General features: G+C 38.8%; 1 protein-coding gene and 1 long non-coding RNA gene across 12 annotated transcripts in view; one reads left to right on the plus strand and one right to left on the minus strand.

The window, feature by feature from the left end:
• Window positions 1–1,358: 1,358 nt before the first annotated feature.
• Window positions 1,359–7,867, plus strand: LOC137092117 (uncharacterized). The gene is made up of 4 exons (XR_010908147.1): window positions 1,359–1,449; window positions 7,049–7,093; window positions 7,260–7,340; window positions 7,498–7,867. It is a non-coding gene; the product is annotated as an uncharacterized lncRNA (long non-coding RNA).
• A 6,516-nt stretch (window positions 7,868–14,383) lies between these two features.
• The window catches only part of limch1b (LIM and calponin homology domains 1b), a 100,969-nt gene continuing 92,902 nt past the window's right edge, over window positions 14,384–22,450 (minus strand). For 8 of the 11 annotated variants that reach the window (XM_067456740.1, XM_067456744.1, XM_067456739.1 and 5 more), the window contains 5 exons: window positions 22,073–22,151; window positions 21,736–21,819; window positions 21,326–21,434; window positions 15,376–15,478; window positions 14,384–15,275 (listed from right to left, as the gene is read on the minus strand). In XM_067456740.1, coding sequence (XP_067312841.1) covers window positions 15,250–15,275; window positions 15,376–15,478; window positions 21,326–21,434; window positions 21,736–21,819; window positions 22,073–22,151 — 401 coding nt within the window. In that variant the 3' untranslated portion in view covers window positions 14,384–15,249. Of the gene's footprint in view, window positions 15,276–15,375; window positions 15,479–21,325; window positions 21,435–21,735; window positions 21,820–22,072; window positions 22,152–22,450 lie in introns of those variants that run through there. The other 3 variants (XM_067456742.1, XR_010908299.1, XR_010908298.1) reach the window with 3 other exon arrangements.

Genomic DNA, 22,450 nt, shown 5'->3' on the forward strand with positions numbered 1-22,450 from the left:
GAAGACTGAGAGACAGATGGATGACGAGTGTCATATAGACATGCTGGGACTGATGATTCTCTGCTCACTGCTCACGGGTAAGTCAACCTGTAGAAAACATCTGTGAAACTGGCGAGAGCTTTCTGTGCTCTCTGGGAAAATATTGTTTAGTCAGAATCAAATGTACAACAGAAGTTGAGAAGTTGATTATATTCTTACTGATCTTCTATAGAGTGTTTAGTTCATACTCATTCTTACTAAAGCCTTTGCGTTTGGCTCAGCTTTACACTGATAATGAAATCATTCAATTTATATAAAGTTTAGGTAAGAATTTAAAACTGAAGAAAATAACACAGGTGTAAACAATCCTCTTCAGAAAATGACAGGGCGATGTAGATATTATATTTAAATTTGAATCAGAATAAAGAATATAAGGAAACACTTTACAGTGTCATTGTTACACATAACATAATTAGAGTAAATTATGCATAATTATATGCAAATTACCCTAACCAAACCAAATCCTAACCCTACGGGAAGTACATATAGTTAGTTAATATTACTCAGTACTTATATGTATAGTTACAATGAAACAAAGACACCTTAATATAAAGTGTAAGAATATATTTAGGATATAAGGAATAGATAATTAATAATCAAAATAGTGAGTGTGGATCATTTTAAATCACTGATAATATAAAGATTTAATATAAAGCACTATATAAACACACACTTACTCTGTCTCAGGTACCAGCGGACAAACAGACATCCATCGGTTCATCAGTGATGGTGGGAACGTCAGTCTGCCCTGTTATAGTCCTCCTACTGACTGCAACCCAAGTAAGTGGATATATAGCAGAGAAAGAAGTTCAAACCCAATTGTATTATCTGAAAACGGGATGAAGAAGAATGACATAGAGAGACGTGAGAGACTGAGACTGGGGTCCGACTGCTCTCTGAACATCTATAAAGCCACAACTGAAGATCATGGACATTACACCTGCAGGCACTTTGATGATCCTCAGTTTGATACGTCTGTTTATCTGCATGTTCTTCATGGTCAGTGTTTCTGTTCATTATATGATAAGAGAACATCACACACTCTTTAAACTCACATGTCTAGTGAAATAAATGTCTGATGTGTAATTTCTGTTTCAGTCTCTCCATCATCCACACAGACTGAGATCAGAAATGGCCGCTCTTTCTCTCTCTCCTGTCAGTTGTATGTATATAATGGATGTTCTTATTATAATATCTTCTCTGATGAGAGAGTTCAGCTGGTCTGGGTGAATAAGGCTGGTGTGAATCTGCAATCAGACTCCAGATTTCAGATCTCATCCTCTCCTGAACACTGTAACATCTCTCTGACTACAACACTCCTCAATGAAGACGACAACACAGAGTGGAGATGCCAGATTACTAAAGGAACTGAAGTCCAGACCTCAGTCGGCTATACTGTCACATACTCAGGTAAGAAAACTAAATGTATGCCGATGTCAGTGGTGGGTAATGTCAGACGTTGATTGGCCAGACTTTTTATTTAATTTTTATCTACTTCAGCACGAAAAAAAAAAAAAAAGATCGTCATGATCCATTGCCCCAAAAGAATCAATAAAAAAGGCAGACAATTGGACATGTGTGACTTGGGACTGTCCAATCAGCTGCCGGTCAGATCATGTCAATCATTCATTTTCATTGATGTCACTGCTATTGCTAGACGGGCAAGACGGCTAAATGTCTGAAAGAAAGTACTACGATAGTGGAGCGCAAAAACGGAAAATACAAAGGTAAAAAAGAAAGAAGTAACCAGAAAAAAAACTCTTAATTCTTCATCCAGTCAAAGACAAGATCCACAGCAGGAGGACTGCCAGTTAGCATTGGCTTTTTAAGGCTGGTTCTATTTTTTGCACATTATTTTGCGTTAGGGAGGGCAATAAACCAGGCATTTATTTTAATTGTATTATTAATCTGTATTTACATCGCTCAAACAGCGCACTTAGCCAGCTACAGATAAACTGATAGCCAGGCAACAGGAGTGACAAATCCTGAGTGGTGACATCACTACACGCATTCAACTAACTAGATAAGATTGTACGGCGGCATTTTAACGGCATTAATAACTGAACACACAACTGATGCTTGCGCGTCATCATTCTCCGCACTCACACTCGATCTTATATTTTGCTGTGCCGTTCCAGATTCAAGTGGAAACACACCTGCAACCGTTCCTTAACATTCCTTAACAAGTTATTGTTCACCTTTTCGTGGGTCAGCCGAGCCTGCTCCCTCAGCAGAGATGGAGGGAATCCCCAGCGTTTTTATTATGGCTTTGTTTTACACTTTTTAATGTAGTGCACAGTGGTTTGTGTCTCAGTTACACCGGGTGTTCTGCACTGATGCAGATGCTGTAGCCTAGCTGTTGGTTTATAAAGATAAACCAGCTTGCAGTTGAAATGTGAATGCAGGGAATTCTGTCGCTTTGCTGTGTAGTTTCATATTTCCTTTGTAATAGTATTGAGGCTGTGGTGGCGGAGCGTAGAATCGTTCCACCATCTCTGTCAATTAAAGGGATGCTTCTAGCACTGGGCCTTTTTCCTGTTTGTATTAGTGTTTTGTTTGTAATGTTCAATTTCTCATTTTACCTTTTGGGTGTAGTTTTTGTAGTCCGGTGAGCTTGAAGGGATGTATAAGAAACATTGTAGTATTGGCTGTGTGTGTATAAATGGCAATTCACCATATTTGCGGATGCTCCATGTATAGCACTAAATACATGTTTCCAGTAAAGCATGATTAAGGGGGCCTTCACAAAGAGCAGCGGAGGGCCCTAACCACCTTAACCACCTCTGGGTAGAGTAGCCAAAATCTGTACTCAAGGAAAAGTAACAATCGTAATACTAACATGAGTAAGACTAAGAAAGTGTTTTATGAAAAAAACTACTCAAGTACTTAAGTTACTCTTATCACTGGTATTGATAAGAACTGAATTTCAGACTACTTGGAGAGCTTTCACACACCTCTCCTAGGAAGTCTCACTGGTCTGCTTATATATGAAGTGAAGCAGCCTATCTCAGTCCTGTGATGGGTACATTAAAGGGTTAGTTCAGCCAGAAATGAAATGTCTGTCATTAACTCCTCTCCCTAATGTCGCTCCACACCCGTAAGACCTCCGCTCATCTTCACACACAGTTTAAGATATTTTATATTTAGTCTGAGAGCGTATGCAAGTGTATGCACACTATACTGTCCATGTCCAGAAAGGGAATAAAAACATCATCACAGTAGTCCATATGAGACATCGGTGGGTTAATTAGAGTCTCTTGAAGCATCCAAAATACATTTGGGTCCAAAAATAACAAAAACTACGACTTTATTCAGCATTGGCTTCTCTTCCGCGTTTGTGTTCAATCCTCAAATAAAGATTCAAACGGTTATGAGTCAGTGAATCGATTCATGATTCGGATCGCGTGTCAAACTGCTGAAATCACGAGACATTGGCTTTCATATATTTTAGATTCATTGCACACCTACTGAAATATTTCAGGTCTTTTATTGTTTTAGTACTGATGATTTTGGCATACAGCTCATGAAAACCCAAAATTCCTATCTCAAAAAATTAGCATATTTCATCCGACCAATAAAAGAAAAGTGTTTTTAATACAAAAAAGTCAACCTTCCAATAATGATGTTCAGTTCTGCACTCAACACTTGGTGGGGAATCCTTTAGCAGAAATGACTGCTTCAGTGCGGCGTGGCATGGAGGCGATCAGCCTGTGGCACTGCTGAGGTGTTCTGGAGGTCCAGGAGGCTTCGATAGCGGCCGCAAGCTCACCCAGAGTGTTGGGTCTCGCGTCTCTCAACTTCCTCTTCACAATACCATGGTCAGTAAACCATTTACCAGTGGTTTTGGCACTGTGAGCAGGTGCCAGGTCGTGCTGAAAACCAAATCTTCATCTCCATAAAGCTTTTCAGCAGATGGAAGCATGAAGGTCTCCAAAATCTCCTGATAGCGAGCTGCATTGACCCTGCCCTTGATAAAACACAGTGGACCAACACCAGCAGCTGACTTGGCACCCCAGACCATCACTGACTGTGGGGACTTGACACTGGACTTCAGGCATTTTGGCATTTCCTTCTCCCCAGCCTTCCTCCAGACTCTGGCACCTTGATTTCCCAATGACATGCAAAATTTGCTTTCATCTGAAAAACGTACTTTGGACCACTGAGCAACAGTCCAGTGCTGCTTCTCTGTAGCCCAAATGTGTCTTGACCTGGGGAATGTGGCACCTGTAGCCCATTTCCTGCTCACGCCTGTGCACAGCGGCTCTGGATGTTTCTCCTCCAGACTCAGTCCTCTGCTTCCGCAGGTCCCCCAAGGTCTGGAATCGGTCCTTCTCCACAATCTTCCTCAGGGTCCGCTCACCTCTTCTCGTTTTTGCCACACTTTTTCCTTCCCACAGTCTTCCCACTGAGGTGCCTTGATACAGCACTCTGGGAACAGCCTATTCGTTCAGAAATGCCTTTCTGTGTCTTCCCCTCTCGCTTGAGGGTGTCAATGATGGCCTTCTGGACAGCAGTCAGGTCGGCAGTCTTACCCATGATTGCGGTTTTTGAGTAATGAACCAGGCTGGGAGTTTCTAAAAGCCTCAGGAATCTTTTGCAGGTGTTTAGAGTTCATTAGTTGATTCAGATGATTTGAATGGAATTTCTGTATGCCGAGATGTCCGTTGGTTTTGGTGGACACAGCATACATCGCATTATAAAAATATTCTTTTGGATATTTGGCAGTGAAAACATTAATTGAACTATAGGCCGCGGGTGATCTGCCTCCCGTAGCTCACACACGTTCCTCTGCTTCGGCCATCAACTTCCGACTGAACGCGCGCTAATTCAAGCGGGTGATGCGTAGCCACCTCTCGCAAAGCAGCCTCTCCAAATGTCTCGCGAGATTTGCGGACGTCATATTAACTTATCTAAAATATACATTAATTCATACCATTTGACAGAAGCGGAGGAACGCCACCGAATGTAGCAAAGTAAGTTTTCTAGTTTTTTTCACTAGAAATGTACTTGAGTAAGAGTGAAAGTAACCTTTTTTAAATCTACTCTAAAAGTACAAGTTACCCCAAAAAACTACTCAAGTAAAAATAACGAAGTAAATGTAATTTGTTACTACCCATTTCAGGGTGATATCAATATTCATCTTAATGCTGTATGAACATTCCTCTAGAAATAAGACTTTAAATATAACTAATGATATTCTGGAGTGTTCTGGAGAGATCAGTTCATCAGTTACTGTGACTAAAATCATATTGATCTTGTGATATATATATATATATATATATATATATATATATATATATATATATATATATATATATATACAGTCTTGTTCAAAATAATAGCAGTACAATGTGACTAACCAGAATAATCAAGGTTTTTAGTATATTTTTTATTGCTACGTGGCAAACAAGTTACCAGTAGGTTCAGTAGATTCTCAGAAAACAAACAAGACCCAGCATTCATGATATGCACGCTCTTAAGGCTGTGCAATTGGGCAATTAGTTGAAAGGGGTGTGTTCAAAAAAATAGCAGTGTCTACCTTTGACTGTACAAACTCAAAACTATTTTGTACAAACATTTTTTTTTCTGGGATTTAGCAATCCTGTGAATCACTAAACTAATATTTAGTTGTATGACCACAGTTTTTTAAAACTGCTTGACATCTGTGTGGCATGGAGTCAACCAACTTGTGGCACCTCTCAGCTGTTATTCCACTCCATGATTCTTTAACAACATTCCACAATTCATTCACATTTCTTGGTTTTGCTTCAGAAACAGCATTTTTGATATCACCCCACAAGTTCTCAATTGGATTAAGGTCTGGAGATTGGGCTGGCCACTCCATAACATTAATTTTGTTGGTTTGGAACCAAGACTTTGCCCGTTTACTAGTGTGTTTTGGGTCATTGTCTTGTTGAAACAATCGTTTCAAGGGCATGTCCTCTTCAGCATAGGGCAACATGACCTCTTCAAGTATTTTAACATATGCAAACTGATCCATGATCCCTGGTATGCGATAAATAGGCCCAACACCATAGTAGGAGAAACATGCCCATATCATGATGCTTGCACCTCCATGCTTCACTGTCTTCACTGTGTACTGTGGCTTGAATTCAGAGTTTGGGGGTCGTCTCACAAACTGCCTGTGGCCCTTGGACCCAAAAAGAACAATTTTACTCTCATCAGTCCACAAAATGTTCCTCCATTTCTCTTTAGGCCAGTTGATGTGTTCTTTGGCAAATTGTAACCTCTTCTGCACATGCCTTTTTTTTAACAGAGGGACTTTGCGGGGCATTCTTGAAAATAGATTAGCTTCACACAGACGTCTTCTAACTGTCACAGTACTTACAGGTAACTCCAGACTGTCTTTGATCATCCTGGAGGTGATCATTGGCTGAGCCTTTGCCATTCTGGTTATTCTTCTATCCATTTTGATGGTTGTCTTCCGTTTTCTTCCACGTCTCTCTGGTTTTGCTCTCCATTTTAAGGCATTGGAGATCATTTTAGCTGAACAGCCTATCATTTTTTGCACCTCTTTATAGGTTTTCCCCTCTCTAATCAACTTTTTAATCAAAGTACGCTGTTCTTCTGAACAATGTCTTGAACGACCCATTTTCCTCAGCTTTCAAATGCATGTTCAACAAGTGTTGGCTTCATCCTTAAATAGGGGCCACCTGATTCACACCTGTTTCTTCACAAAATTGATGAGCTCAGTGATTGAATGCCACACTGCTATTTTTTTGAACACACCCCTTTCAACTAATTCAACTAATTGCCCAATTGCACAGCCTTAAGAGCGTGCATATCATGAATGCTGGGTCTCATTTGTTTTCTGAGAATCTACTGAACCTACTGGTAACTTGTTTGCCACGTAGCAATAAAAAAATATACGAAAAACATTGATTATTCTGGTTAGTCACATTGTACTGCTATTATTTTAAACAAGACTGTATATATATATATATATTATTACATCTCTGTGTCTGATACAACTCTTCTTTCCTCTTAGTCAGTTCGTCAGACAACAAGACTTCTGTTGGATTGTTACTCAGAGGTATTAAATGTCTTCAGCACATTACAGTACATTATACTGAGAACGGCAGCATGTGTTGGTTCATTCATCATCAGGAAAGGTCATTTACAGTCTCATGGATTGAGTTTGTTTGCTGTCTTGTGCTCAAACCTCTATCTGAATGTGTCTCTCTCTCTCTTCGCTGTAGTGATTATATTTATCATCGAGATCGCAGTGCTAACTGCTCCTACCGTTATTCTTCTACAGATCATCTGTGAAAGGAGAGCTGGTGAGATTTGAGACTCTTTATATCATCTGGTGATTCACAACAATCTATAACTGTGATCAGAAAGCCAAATATACACCTTCTGAAATATTAAAGAGTTAATCAGTCTCCTTATGACACTATATGAGAGGTTTGATATAATGGTGTGTTTTATTCACAGATAACAGAAGAAGAGGTCAGGACATCCAGGAGACCGTGATGTGAATAATACGCAATGAACCACACTGTCGCATCTATAAAAAATGTGATAATATATAAAAACACAATATATAACATAATGTTTGAACATTGTATATGTATTAAAATGATCTGTTGGGTGTTAAAGGCTTTTATGCATATTTGTCTTGGAGAATTTTCAAAAGTTATTCATTTAGATTTGGCAGATAAAAAATATTGTTTCAATACATTAGATGTCCATTTCTAAAATATACACTATTCATCTTATCCTTTTTAGTGGAATTTGTGTTATTGTTAGCCAGTCCCTCCAGGATTTTGAGGGAATTGTTTTCTGATTTTATGGCCTAAAATGAACCATACATACCCAAGCTTTCTCATTTCTTTCATCTGTATTATATCTGTTTTTCATTTATTAAACATCAATTACATATTTGGGAGTATTGTGTATTTCTGTGGGAAACAGACACAGTCTTTATGTGATAGGGTTAGTGTTAGGGTTAGGGTTATCTCTATGTGTTGGGATTTATTTGACTTCTGTGATGCGAGGCAGCTAGCAGACGGTTGGTTAAGCTAGTTTGTCTGATTCCTGACATGAACCCCAGTTAGTCCAGGTTTAGCTCTAAGACTATGTGCCAAATTACTAGAGAAAAGAGCAGCACCAGCCCAGGATGATGGATACCATCATTTTTTAACATTTCATATCTGCCCCAAAAGCTTTTCCAATTGTCTATGAACCCTATGTTATTCTGCGGACACCACTTAGACAACCTGCCATTGAGTGAGTATAGTCTGCTGCAGCGAACAGGAAGGGGGCCAGAGCAGATTATAGATATGTCTGATATCATACTTGTGAGTTCACACATGTTATTTTTAGTGACCTCTGACTAGCATGTCGAACATGAATAATAATCTTAGAGAATTTACATTTAGCATTCGCCAGCACTTTTTTCAAAATGTCTCTTGCTCGTTTTTGGCCTGTTCTCAGATGTTTTGGATTATTATTCCAGATTATCTCATGGTATATTGGACATTGTTGATTCCTCACCTTTAAGAGGTTCCTTCCAAACAGAGCCTCATAGATTTAAGCTCTTAGACTTTATATCCCTATCGGTGAGGTCGAGCCGAACTCTCGGATGTATATAGACATCGCAGACACACCGCAGGTTGGAAAGCCACGCCGTATCCTGACAGAACACCAAGAAATGATTATAAAAATTAGCCTGACAAGCCTGACCCACATCACTTGAGATGTTGGGTCTGGGAACTCACTATTGGCAACAAAGAGGGTGAAGCACAGCTAGTTTATAGATTAACCTTTAATGTATCCAGTCAGCAAAACTCCGAACACATCTTCCTTTTTTGCCATTCTTTATTCAGTTCTCAAAGAAAAGCTCAACTCCAAGTCTTCCAGAGTCACGGCCAAAGCTGATTCGAAAGACCGCTGTTCGCCAGCTTCTGTGTTTTTAAGTAGCACACGAAACCTCCACAACTCTGCTGCTGTTTAAAGTACAGCCATAATGCTGGGCTCTAATCAAAGTTAACACAGAGCTATTCTATTCCTTATCCAGATTCAAAATATTTTTTTTTCAATAATTGCCGAAATATAGACATTATAGTGTTTTATAGTGTATATCATATTTTATATGTGCAAAAAAGACAAATCAAGTCCTATGGTATTTATAAAACTCTTTAATATTAAACATCACACTAATATATAACAATATTATATGTAATTACATACATGTATTCTTTTAAATGTAAGTACAATGTAAAATCTTGTATATACACAGTAAGTGTATTGTATCAACTGACTAATTTAAATGTTAGTACATAATAGTTAAGCCCACCTAATATAAAGTCGGGCCCAACAATTTAATATTTAGCCATAAAGTCTGGGGGGGGGGGGGTTACACCGTTTTAACTATTCATATTTATATTATTGCCATGTTTAGGGGACTGCCTGACTTATGCTGAGCTCACCACTTCCAGAAAAGCATTTACTGAAAGAGACAATGTAAGTAAAGATCCCTGGTATATTTATTCACCACAGCCTGTTGTTGATTGCAGATTGCAGAACTTTTCAGTGAAATATCAATCTCTGTATTGAGATCTGCTGTTCATTGATTAGATCAGTGTAAATGATTCAGGTTCAGTCTGATGGTAAAGTGCCACCAGGAGAGTAAAAGCTGGAGCCATCAAGACTGAAATCTCGTCGTCCACCCAAATGAATCAAAGAGCACAGTATTTAATCGAGCTATTTTACACAAATATACACAAAATAATTCTTACATTTTTCAGTAATTTCCAGCATTTATTTTTCCAGATGCTTAATTGCATGCTACAACATTTGGAAAATGTATAAAAATAATTGAATAATTGATTTATAACATTGAATTTTTAAAGAAATATGAGAACAAATGACAAAGTGAGAAATGAGAAAATAAATGGGTTAATGAATTTTCCAGTCTGCTCAATCTTTCAAAATTAAAAAATACATATATAAAAAAAGCTATCTGTTGCTACATTTTTGACATATGAATAACAGTGTTGGAAATGACTTCACCATACAGTCCTAATTTAAGATAACAGAACTATAACTAGAACCATAAGAACCAACAGCCCTCTTTAACCAATAATGACGTGCAGAACTGCTAAAAGACAGAATTATGGTACAGTGGTGAATGATTGGCCAACAGTCTGGACAGTCAGAGATGACCACTGTTTGGCAGCGTGTGGTCAAATTAAGGAAGTATTGAGCATAACAGATTTCCCAACAGGAAAAAAAAGCAGAACTGCTACTGCTGAGAACTATTATCGCGAATACCAGTCATTTACAAATGTACAGTATATACTCACTTTAGTACGGGGAACACACATTCACTATTAACTATGACGTTTGCCTCAATAAACTCCTAATTCACTGCTTATTAATAGTTAGTAAGGTAGTGTTTGTTGCGTTTGAGTTTAGGTATTGGGTAGGATTAAAGGTGCCCTAGAATGATTTGAAACAATGTTAAATTGTTCTCTGATATCTACATAGAGGGTGTGTGGCTGATTTAAGGGCAAACATTGTCCCGATCCAGTTTCACAGCTCCATTTACAACCCTATAAATTGTCCCCAGGATGTAATGCTCTGTTTTTGCCTTATTTGGAAGGGTCATGAATATTAATGTTGAGCTCTGCTCTGATTGGCTTATTTCAGCAGCTCACAGCAGTTCAGTTGTTCAGCTCCTGAGTCCTGACGGTCCTGAGAGAAAAGAACACATCCTAAACATGTCCAATCTGGCAACCATATGCCTGCGAGCTCCCTCTCTCTCTCTCTCTTGCGCGCGCGGATGATCTGAAAACACCAATAAACAAGTAAGCTGCATTTGATCAATCTCCGTTTGAGATGTTCTGCTTAAAGTGTCGTTCAGTCTACATTTTAGACTTGTCTTTTATCGTCAGCGATATTGCATGTTTATATAACGTTAGTCAAAATGTAGGCTAATGTTACGCAGTGAATGTGATGTACTCGGAAAGCATGCAAAAAAACATCATAGGCCTACTTCGGTTCTCAAAAATATAAATATATAACTTATATTTTTACAAAATGAATAGCCTTGTCAAACGACTGTGGTTTTAACTTATATGGTGGAGAAGGTGACGTTTGCTAAAAGGATCGAGTGAACGATATAAGCAAAATATCTACGGTTGTATTTTGTAATATAAAATAATAACCTTTGTCATCAGACACACTGTTTAGTTTGGTATGGTACTTGGAGTTTCCTATTGTTACTGTAATCATCTTGCGTTATCTAGACAATGCTGTCTCTCTAAGAAACTTAATCAGAAATTGTTTAAACAGTCAATAAGTGGATAAATCACTGCTCACTGCAGGAATACAGTCGTCCCTTTCTTCAGTTTAAGACGCTGAGTAGAAGCTTGCTTGAAATGAGCCGAACAAACGAACGTTTTGTTGTGGTATCTGACAGTGTTGGGCAAGCTACTTGGAAAATGTAGTGAGCTAAGCTACCAGTTACTCTACATTAAATTAAGCTTCACTACACTGAAGCTAACCCCCTGGGAAATGTAGCAAGCTAAGCTACAGCAACTTGAAAAAAGTAGTTTACTACATCTAAGCTACTTTTTATTTATTTAATTTATATTGAACCCACTTCATTCCAATCGATGCTATTTCAGTGATCAATTAAAGTCAAGCATATAGACCCACATTTTTTTTAGTTATTCAAAAATTGTCCGAAATCAATTCGGCAACAAAAACATGTGATCCAAAATATTAACAAAACCAGGGGCCTATTGCACAAAACTAGGATAAGGGATTAAGCCGGGATATCTTGGGGATCTTGTCATTTTTATGCAAAATTTAGTACACAGCTGTCATATAAACGTACCCTGAAGTCAAACTCATACCAAGAACGATAACGATAATGAAAGATAACTGTACATTAGTGGATAAATTGAGCCAGGATCACCAAAATATCCCAGCTTCATCCCTTATCCTAGTATTGTGCAATAGGCCCCTGGTGTTGAGAGAGTGTGTGTGTGTATACGTTCATCTGTATGTGTATGAAATGCATACACAACTGTGTGTTTGCATTTATGCTCGTTTTAGACTCGGGCACTTTTGCAGGACAAACTGTAAGTTAATTTACAACTCAACTTGTACAAAAAGAGTCCAGTCCATAAAGTCCAGTAGCAAAATAATTAAGACCTGCTCCTAACAGTACCAACATGGCAAAAAACAAAACAACCTGTGTGTGTGTGTGTGTGTGTGTGTGTGTGTGTGTGTGTGTGTGTGTGTCCCACACACGAAACAGGTTTCATTCATTCATTCATTCATTCATATCAAGAGGTGGCCAGACTGGACCCCGATACTTTTAACAAGAGGTGTTTATTCAAGAGACACAATAGATTTTAAAACTTTGCAGTTTCTCTTTTGTCACCGCACGGACGATGAGCGTGCAACAGCGAATTGAGCGCTAGGGAAAAAAAACGTCAACGCCTATCCCGTCTTTACGTGCCAAATGAGTACTTTGAAAGGCTCGTGCGCGTCTGCACCAAGCAGAAAGGAACGTAGAAAGTGAAGTATATATCCGCGTTCTTATCAGTTGTGTTTCCAATTTGAGCTTGATCCTCAGAAATGCTTGGGGAAGTGTAACATTAGCTTGTGTGGACGCTACCGCACTACTTGATCAGCACAAGAGCTTCGCTACTGAAAAGCTATTTCATTGAGAAAACAGCGACCCTACCACCACACTACTGGAAAATGTAGTTAAGCTAGTAGCGTCAGTACTTGTAGCAACGCTACTGCCCAACACTGGTATCCGATTATAATAAACCTCAACCATGACTGCTGACATATGACAACAGTCCCCTGCACAGCCTGAACATGACGCGTGTCCTGAGAGCCGTTTTTGCTCCTCGAGTGTCGTTTGATGATTCGGCTCCGTCAGTTCCGCCTGACAATGAACATGTTTAGACAGATGCAAATGGTGGGGCGTGCATATTAATGATCCCCAGCGCTTGCGTCACGGTTGGCCTTACGTTGAGAAGCACTTTTTCTCCGTGGTGTTTTTCACAAATGAGATTTCCATCAGAAGGAGGAGGCGATGGTGTCTGAGACTCACAGTGTGTGATGTCCATGGACTAAACTCTGATTATTTCACCATGGCAAGGCTAATTCAGTTTTTCATTCTAGGGCATCTTTAAGGGATGCAGAATAAAATCATACGGAATAAGACATTAATATGTGCTTTATAAGTACTAATAAACAGCCAATATTCTAGTAATATGCATGCTAATAAGCAACTAGTTAATAGTTGAACCCTAAAATTAATTGTTACCAAATGAATTGAATGTTTTGGGAGTGTGTGAATTACAGAATCAGTGACTATTTCTCAATCTTTCAAAGATTTTATTATAAAGAAAATTATGGTTTTATTTGGGAACTTTGACTATATTGTTATTCAATACATTTTTACAAGCTATGCCAATTTCCCGGCGGCTAAATGTATATGTAATATGTGTGAGTAGGCGGTAAAAAGAGAACATTTACTGCGAACTTCACTTGAAATGCTCTGATGGTAGGAAAACCTTTATCACAGAATTTATATAGAGCATGATTACATTATGAATTAACCCAATATAATTTACACACTAAATGATCAACTGATCCGGCCACAAGGAAACTACTCTTCAAATCAAGCACTTCAATGTCTTAGAAACAAAGAAATATAGACTAGATTACGTGTTTCAACATTTTATTAATAAACATACAGTATACTGTAAAGCTGTTGCATTTGAACATCAAATTAATCTATTTTTGGATAGTATAGATTTGGGATTTGAATAACACAATAAATACACCTTAGATGTAATATATATTTTCCAAGGTAACTATTTCCCTCCTAAACAACAAATAACTTGCCTTGTGTCAACCTAAAGTTATGATGAATTAAACATAAAATACATGACCGGAGCCGAAGCACAGACACGCTGAGTGAATAAATCATGACAGTCTTGTTTCTCACAATCAGAGAAGCCTTCATAAGCCCTTCTGACACGTTATGAATGTGCTAACATGGGTAGGCATTAAACTACGGAGCCCCTAAAGGGACATGGGATATGGGGTGGGAGAAAAAAAACAAGTTTTGTGAGCGGATGCAAAGTTTCTCAGGGGAACACAAACATTTGTGAGAAAACACAAAAGCATTAAAATATATTTTTTCCTCACGTCATTTTTCCATCGCTCCGTATAAAACACAAGTTTAGCCAGTGTGTGTGTTATGATAGACAGCTCACGAACAGGTGTATTGCTTTGCCGTGTGTGAAACTAAAATATCATCATTCTTTTATATACAATATAGCCAAACCAAACTTTGGATTTAAGGAAAAACATGTTCAGGAAATGATTGCAGTTTTGGCCATACATTTCAATTGTGCATAATACTATTGCTAGGAGGAAAAAAAGATATAAATGTGCAGAGAAAAGGGAAAAACTGAGATACTTAGAGGCAAACACTCTATTATTTCAAAGAGCAAGGTGCAACTCGATCAAAAGATCATAAACAACCCAAAAAAAAAAAAAACATGTTTTTCATGAGCGTAGAAACTGTCTTTGGATCCAAACTTCTCCCCGACGCCACATCTCTCCTAAGGCACAACTTCCCGAAGCATCCATGTATGAATATGTCTGCTGTTTACATGCATTTGTCTTTTTTATCAGCTCTTCTTATGTATAAAAATACATACTTCAGTTAATAGAATGATTACAGTGCCCGTGATTACATCTTTTATCACCAGGCACTACGAATGCTAACATGTTATGCTTTGAAAATATAGACGATATAACGGATAGTTTGGACAGATTTTGGTGTTTGAATCCACTCGGAGAACACAGAAATAACTATTGAAAGGTTCAGCTCACTCTGAATGCTCAGCTGGAATACAATACTCTGATTTAAGAACGGGTTTAAAACAAGATGCGATTGCAGCAAGAGTAAGAAGAGATTCAGACGAGTTTAAGCGGTGTCATTCCAGGAATTCAGCTCCGTTTCTTTCCTCATTAGTGTCCATTTGGTGTCAGTACACACGTGGAACGTGGTTCTCACTGTGGTCGCGTGTTGGAAAAGAAACCTGACCTGAAGACGTCGCAGTGGTTTGATTTGAAATGTGCTTGCATTCACAGACGTGATGATTGTGAGGACTTGGGTGAGAGAATTATGGGTCGAGTTTACAGGGTGGTGGGCTGACCCGCAGCTAAAGCACAGGAGGAAGACAAAAAGAACAGTGAATTCAGTACAGCATACATTTCTGATCATGTGTGTGTAATGTATGAGAGAATGTGTGTATCACTCACAGCGGGAGCGGATATAGCACTGATGGCAGTTGAGCAGACCGTTCCTGATCCGCACATCCGTTCCTGTGCTGGTGTCTCCCAGCTGACCCTTACAGATCCCACACTGAGAGAGAGAGAGAGAGAGAGAGAGAGAGAGAGAGAGAGAGAGAGAGAGAGAGAGAGAGAGAGAGAGAGAGAGAGAGAGAGAGAGAGAGAGAGAGAGAGAGAGAGAGAGAGAGAGAGAGAGAGAGAGAGGGAGAGGGAGAGAGAGAGAGAGGTTTAACAAGCACTTTATTACTCTATGAACCTTACATCATACTACAATCACTGACCATTATTTAAAAAAAAAAGTTTAAATAACATAAAAACTTTACAAATTCACAATAAGCATATCATTTTGTACTATACATAGTACCTCATTAAAACACCATACATCACAAAAGAAAACCACATTATTTGTAAGTCTATAATAAGCAAATTCAATTTTCAGTCTTCCCTCTACCAACCGTCTAAACATTATTTCAGGATCTATTGTAGCAAGTTTTAGGCCTTTGTTTTTTCTTGTTTTCCAAATTGCCAGTTTAGCCACTCCAATAAGATAATTAAGTAAACATATTTTCCTCCTCATTGAAAAATTGTATTTCATTCCCCCAATAAAAACTTTATCAGAAAAATCCTCATTAAATCTTATGAACAAGGTCTCAAGTAAACTAAACAGATCTTGTAATCTACTACACCTTAAAAATAAATGTTCTAGGTCTTCCTCCAACCCACAAAATCGACATTCCCCTACTACTGCTGGGTCCAGGTGTGCCACATGTCGGTCTGTAGCTATGGCCCCGTGAATAATCCTCCACTGTAGATCCGCAGTGCGCTTCTCTACAGGGGGTTTATACAGGGTCCGCCAACTGTCCCACACCAGAAAGTCTGGTTGTAAGAGCGCTGACCATCTCGAGGCTTTTTGCTTCTTCAAAGAAACTCGGTGTGTGGTCTTAACTGTAGTACAGTAGATTGCTTTCTTAGATACCTCTTTAAAAAAGTCCAGCTGAGGGGTCCTGAAAGATAAAATCGAGTCTGCAACTTCACCGTCTTCATCTTCATTTATTACAGGTGAAATTTTTATTTCTGGGAAAAACTGCCCAGTTCTCATGTCCTCCGTTTGTCTCAGTCCTATCCAAGTCCGGCAGCTGCTCGGTAGTGCATCACAGATTTCGTCTTTCAACTTTGAAACAAGACGCAAAGACTTTAACCCCGTCATCTCTTGAAGTGTTTTCAACCCCTCTCATCGTTCAGTTTCTGAACACCATTCCTTAGCAAACATCTCCTCACACTTATGGAGGACAGCAGTCTAGTCTGGATCATTGGGTTGAAAAACAAAGGTTCCTCTGGAGTCCACTGTCCTTGATCAGCCATGTCCCGCTCCACTCTAAAAACAGTTCTCCATGTCTGTATCATAGACTTATAAAAGGGTGGAAGCTCTGACAGGCTCACTTCCTCTAGATTCATTAAAAACAAGTGTCTATCAAAACCAAGTCCTCCTGTCTGCTTCAAGAAAGCACATGCAGTTTTGGCCCATACCACATCTTTGTTGTAAAGAAATCTCTGCACAGCTTGTATCCTAAACGCCCGGATCCGACTCCTCACATCCACCAGGCCTTGACCGCCCTCTTGGACTGGTAAATAAAGTGCAGCTGCACGGATCCAGTGCTGTCCATTCCAGAAAAAATTAACAAATGTCCTTTGAATCATAGAGATAAGTTCCTCAGGAGGCTCCATAGTTATAGTCCTATGCCACAACATCGACGCAGCGAGATTATTGATAACCAGAGCTCTCCCCCTATAGGACAATTGTGGCAATAGCCATTTCCATTTCGTCAATTTAGCACACACCTTCTCCAGCAGACCCTCCCAATTTTTCTTTTGAAACTGATCATTCCCTAAAAAAACTCCTAGTGCTTTCAAACCATCCTGTCTCCACTGCAAACCACCCGGAAGTTGAGGAAAACCCGTACCTTCCCATTTACCAATAATAAACCCTTCACTTTTAGACCAGTTAACTCTAGCAGAAGAGGCTTTTTCATATATTTCAATAGTTTGGTTTAACCTTAAAATGTCGTCTCGGCTTTTGATAAAAACAGTTATATCATCTGCATATGCAGATAAAAAAAGTCTACAATGGTCATTTGAATTAGGAATTACAACTCCTTCAAGACTCTTCCTCAGCCTGCACAACAAAGGTTCAATAACCAAACTGTATAACTGCCTGGAAAGTGGACATCCTTGTCTAATGCCTCTCGACACAGTTATTGGTTCACTTAATCCACCGCCTGCTTTGACCAGAACAGAAACATTATAATATAACAACCGGATATAGGATATAAATCTGTCACCAAACCCAAAATATTTTAACACATTAAAAAGATACGCATGATCAACCCGATCAAAAGCCTTCTCTTGATCCAGAGATAGATCTCCCAGATCAACATGATAAAACTGATTAATGTTAGTTATATCCCGTAATAGAAAAAGATTATCCATTATAGATCTTTCCGGTATACAATACGTTTGATCATTGTGAACCAACAAGTCTAAACAATGTTTAAGTCTATTTGATAAACACTTGGAAAAAAATTTGTAATCTGAGCATAACAAAGATACTGGTCTCCAGTTTTTGAGGAGTCCCAAGTCCCCTTTCTTTGGAAGCAGCGATAAAACTGCTCTACGAAGACTTATGGGAAGAGTTTCATTTCTTATACTGTCCAATAACACTTCATAAAAATCATGTCCTATTATTTCCCAGAACTGTTGATAAAAATCTATAGGTAGTCCATCAATTCCTGGGGAACGGCCAATATTCAACTGACGCATTGCTTCTGTAAGTTCTTTAAAAGTGATTAGATTGTCCATTGCCTTTTTCTGTTCATCTCCAAGCTGAGGTAAGTCCTTAAGCAAGTCATTAACACTTTCAGCATCACAGCTCTCAGCACTGTATAACTGCTTATAAAAGTCTCTTGATAAATTCCTCATTTCAACTGGGTTTGAGGTTACCGACCCATCCTGACGGCGAAGGTGACACATTTGTTTTTGATTAACAGTTTTTCTTTCAAGATTAAAAAAGAAAGCACTTGGAGCATCCATATCTTTGATAGTGCAAAACCTTGCCCTTATCAATGCTCCCTTGGCCTGCTCTTGTAAAAAAGAATTCAGTTCTTGTTTTTTTCCTTTCAACACATCACAATGTACACCATTATTGTTTACAAGATTATTTTCCAACAACTCAATATCCTTTTGTAAAGTTTTTACTGTTGTTTTGATCATATTTGATGTATTAAAAGAATAGTTCTGACAAAATAATCTTATATTCGCCTTTCCCACATCCCACCATTGACAAAGAGTCTCAAACAAAGACTTTTTCAACTTCCAGTTACTCCAAAACACTTTAAAACTTTCAAAGAAATAAACATCATGCAATAATTTAACATTTAAATGCCAATAATAATTAGCTCTCAGTGTCTTCTTTACATTTAAATCCAAAATAACCATATGATGGTCTGAAAAACCATTAGGATAAATACCGGCATCCATTACTCTATTGTTCCACATTTCTTTCACATAAAACCTATCCAATCTTGCACCACAAATTCTGTTGTCACACACTTTCAACCATGTATATTGTTTCACACTGATATTTCTTGTTCTCCAAACATCTATTAATTGACATTCATGTATAACTTTTAACAGTGTATTACTTGATTGACTATGAGGCTCTTCTCCATTTCTGTCCAGAGTAAAATCTGTTGTGCAATTCCAGTCCCCACCAATTACAAGACACACACTATCATCATACTTCTGAACTCCATTTCTTAATTTCATAAAAATATCCTGGCGCTCAGGACCACTATTAGGGGCATAAACATTAACAAACACAAACATTTGTTCATCATACTCAATTTCTATTAACAATAATCTACCTTCAACAATTTGTTCTACATTTAAAATATTAACATTCATATTTGCAGAAAACAAAATGGCTACACCTGCACTATTATATGTCCCATGGCTCAAAACAAACTTGCCTTTCCACCACATACCCCATTCAATTTCATTATCCTTATTAGTATGCGTTTCTTGTAAAAAAGAAACATTAACCTTTTTGATTTTGAGAAATTCTGAAACCATCGCTAATTTACCCCTGTCTCTTCCCTCATTGATATTTAGAGAACCCACCCTCAAAGCATCCATATAAGAATAGAAATATAGAGTGAGTAGGGACAGGAAAAAACAGCAAAGTGTAAAAGTCACCATGTGATATTTAATCATCTTGATGTCTTTGAGAAACAAGTTTATCCTTTCGCAATTTTGTTACCATCTTCTTCAATCTAAATCTCTTTTTCTTATCCAGGGCCTCATAGCTGACTGTTCTTTGTAACAACACTACTGTCGCGACGAATTTCTCAGCATCCGGAAAAAAGTCCGACACATCAACGGTCTTACCAAATGTCGAATCTAGAAAGTCATTTATCTCTTGTAAAGTATACACATCTCCCATTAACTGTGACCCCATATCAGAAATCTCAGAAAACGTGTCATCAACTTTTATCTCTGTGTCACAACTTTCTTCATCCTTTGAAGGATCAACATTAGCACTCGCCAATTCACCATATATCTGGTCACTCACAACATGGTTCATTACATCACTTTCACTTAATTCTGTTTCAGCAACCATATTTTCATTTTGACCATCATCGATAACACTTATTTCAGCCTGTTCAACAACTTGAGTGTCACGTTCCTCCACAACTGGAGGCAGCGTGTCCTCTGAGGCATTCGCCATGACGACCGCAGCACTCGGCCCGGCGTTTGCCCCACCAGTGCCAGCTTTATGTGGGCATGTTAGTCTCTTATGACCAACATCCCCGCATTCAAAGCATTTCATGCTTCCAGCGTTTGCATAAATCATATATGCCTTTCCCTCATACATCACTCTAAAGGACACGTCTAAATTCGGTTCATTCAAAAACATGAATCCCTGTCTTCTAAAGGACATTACGTGTTTTAACGCTTCATTTTTACAGCCGAGTGGAAGCGTTTTTATTGCACTAGCAAACTTTCCATAACGTGAGAGCCCTCGCTCAATTTCATCGTTCGGAATAAATGGAGGTACGTTTGATACAGTTACCTTAGTAGTTGGCGCAACGAGTGGCGAAACAATAACAAACTCTCCACTTACCACAATTCCATTGGTTATCAGGCGGTTAACTTGAAACTCTTCCTTCACAAAAAGGACTACCGCCTTGTTCATGCGAGAGGCCGATACAATATTCTCGTACCCGATCTCCTCTCCAACAGCCATCAACACATCCTCCACAGTCACACCGATCACAGGAACACACCTGACGCCGTGACGAAGGGAAACAGGTGGCGCTACCCCTTCAGAGAGGGACGCCATCCTGATCCCAACCAAAAACTACACTAAAGTCTCACTGAAAAAATATGTAACTATCTTTTTCCATTCAAATGTTATATTATTTTAGAAAAAACAGGGTGGGAAAAAAAGATTAAATAAGTTTAGTATTAGACAGAAAAGCCCAATAAGTCACCCTCTCCACGTGGGAAACCCTCGACGCCCAAACCTCTCACGAGAGAGAGAGAGAGAGAGAGAGAGAGAGAGAGAGAGAGAGAGAGAGAGAGAGAGAGAGAGAGAGAGAGAGAGAGAGAGAGAGAGAGAGAGAGAGAGAGAGAGAGAGAGAGAGAGAGAGAGAGAGAGATATTTTACACTATAATGGATAATTTTTACACATAGTAGGATCCAGAATATTTATTTCATGATCTCTAATAGATCTTGAGGCTTGTTCACATCAAACTATTACGATAACTAGTTAATTTTTACATTATTAGTGGATGGATCAACCTTTGTGTGATAACCATAAATTAGCATGTGTAGTTCTCTGGTTATTGGACATACTCGTACCTTAAAGCACTGGATGTGGAAGTAAAGGCTGAGAGTCTCGATGATCATGGCGGCGCCTTTGCCAAGCGGGTGACCACAACTTGAACACAGTTTCTTCCCACTGACAGACCTGCACATACACAACACCAGCAAACGTATGATCTACAGAGATTCAAACACAGAACGGTAGTCCGTAATCAAAGATGGCATCAACACTAGAGATCGACTGAAATGGGTTTATCAATGCTGGTGTCTGCAGAGCAGGATGAGCCTTGCTTGTTGATGTTATATTACGCAAGTAATGATGGCAAACATTTTGACTCAGAACTCACTTACAGTCACATCTGATCCGGGTCAGGGAGAGACAAGCGATCATGTGACTCTCTTGTGTTAGTGTGATCTTAGACGTGAGCTCAGAGGAGCTGCTGTACCTGTTTGGAGATGGAGGTGGTTGTGTGTCTGTGAATGAAGGTGAGGATGAGGGATTTGGCTCGATGTTCTCTATAGAGTCAGACCTGAGGATGGAGAGTCACATGCAGCGTTCAGCCCTCATCTCACACACACACACACACACACTCAGAATCATTACGCTTCGGCCATGAGGATGAGTTCAGCCAATATCACAAACATCTTTTAAAATTTGAAGCACACATTGGAAAATGTGTTTGTATGAGTAAATAAATCAATGAAAGAACACATAATGGACACACACACACACACACACACATACACACACACACACACACACACACACACACACGCACGCACCTCTTGCGTCCACCAGGTTTTGTTTGTGATGTATTCTTTTTCCAGGTCTCATTCTGCGCTTTATTGCTCAGTGGTGTCTCTGTAAAATAACACACAAACCACACACAAGTAAAGAAACAAATCATATTCATAACACACTACAACCTCAACTGGATGACCATCGTGATCCTCAGCAGTATTACACGTATTGTCTTCAGAGGATTCTGAAATTAAATTAATGCACTTTATTTTTAATAATATGTAATATTGTATTTTGAGGGGATTTTACAGCACTAGAAAATGTTCACCTCTAAATTAATCAGAATTGGTGTATATAAAAAACATTATTTTCAATTCATAAATATTTTTTTCAAATAATTTAAATCAGGTTGAAACTAG

Source organism: Pseudorasbora parva, chromosome 11 (assembly GCF_024679245.1).
Source record: "Pseudorasbora parva isolate DD20220531a chromosome 11, ASM2467924v1, whole genome shotgun sequence".
NCBI classification, from domain to species: domain Eukaryota; kingdom Metazoa; phylum Chordata; class Actinopteri; order Cypriniformes; family Gobionidae; genus Pseudorasbora; species Pseudorasbora parva.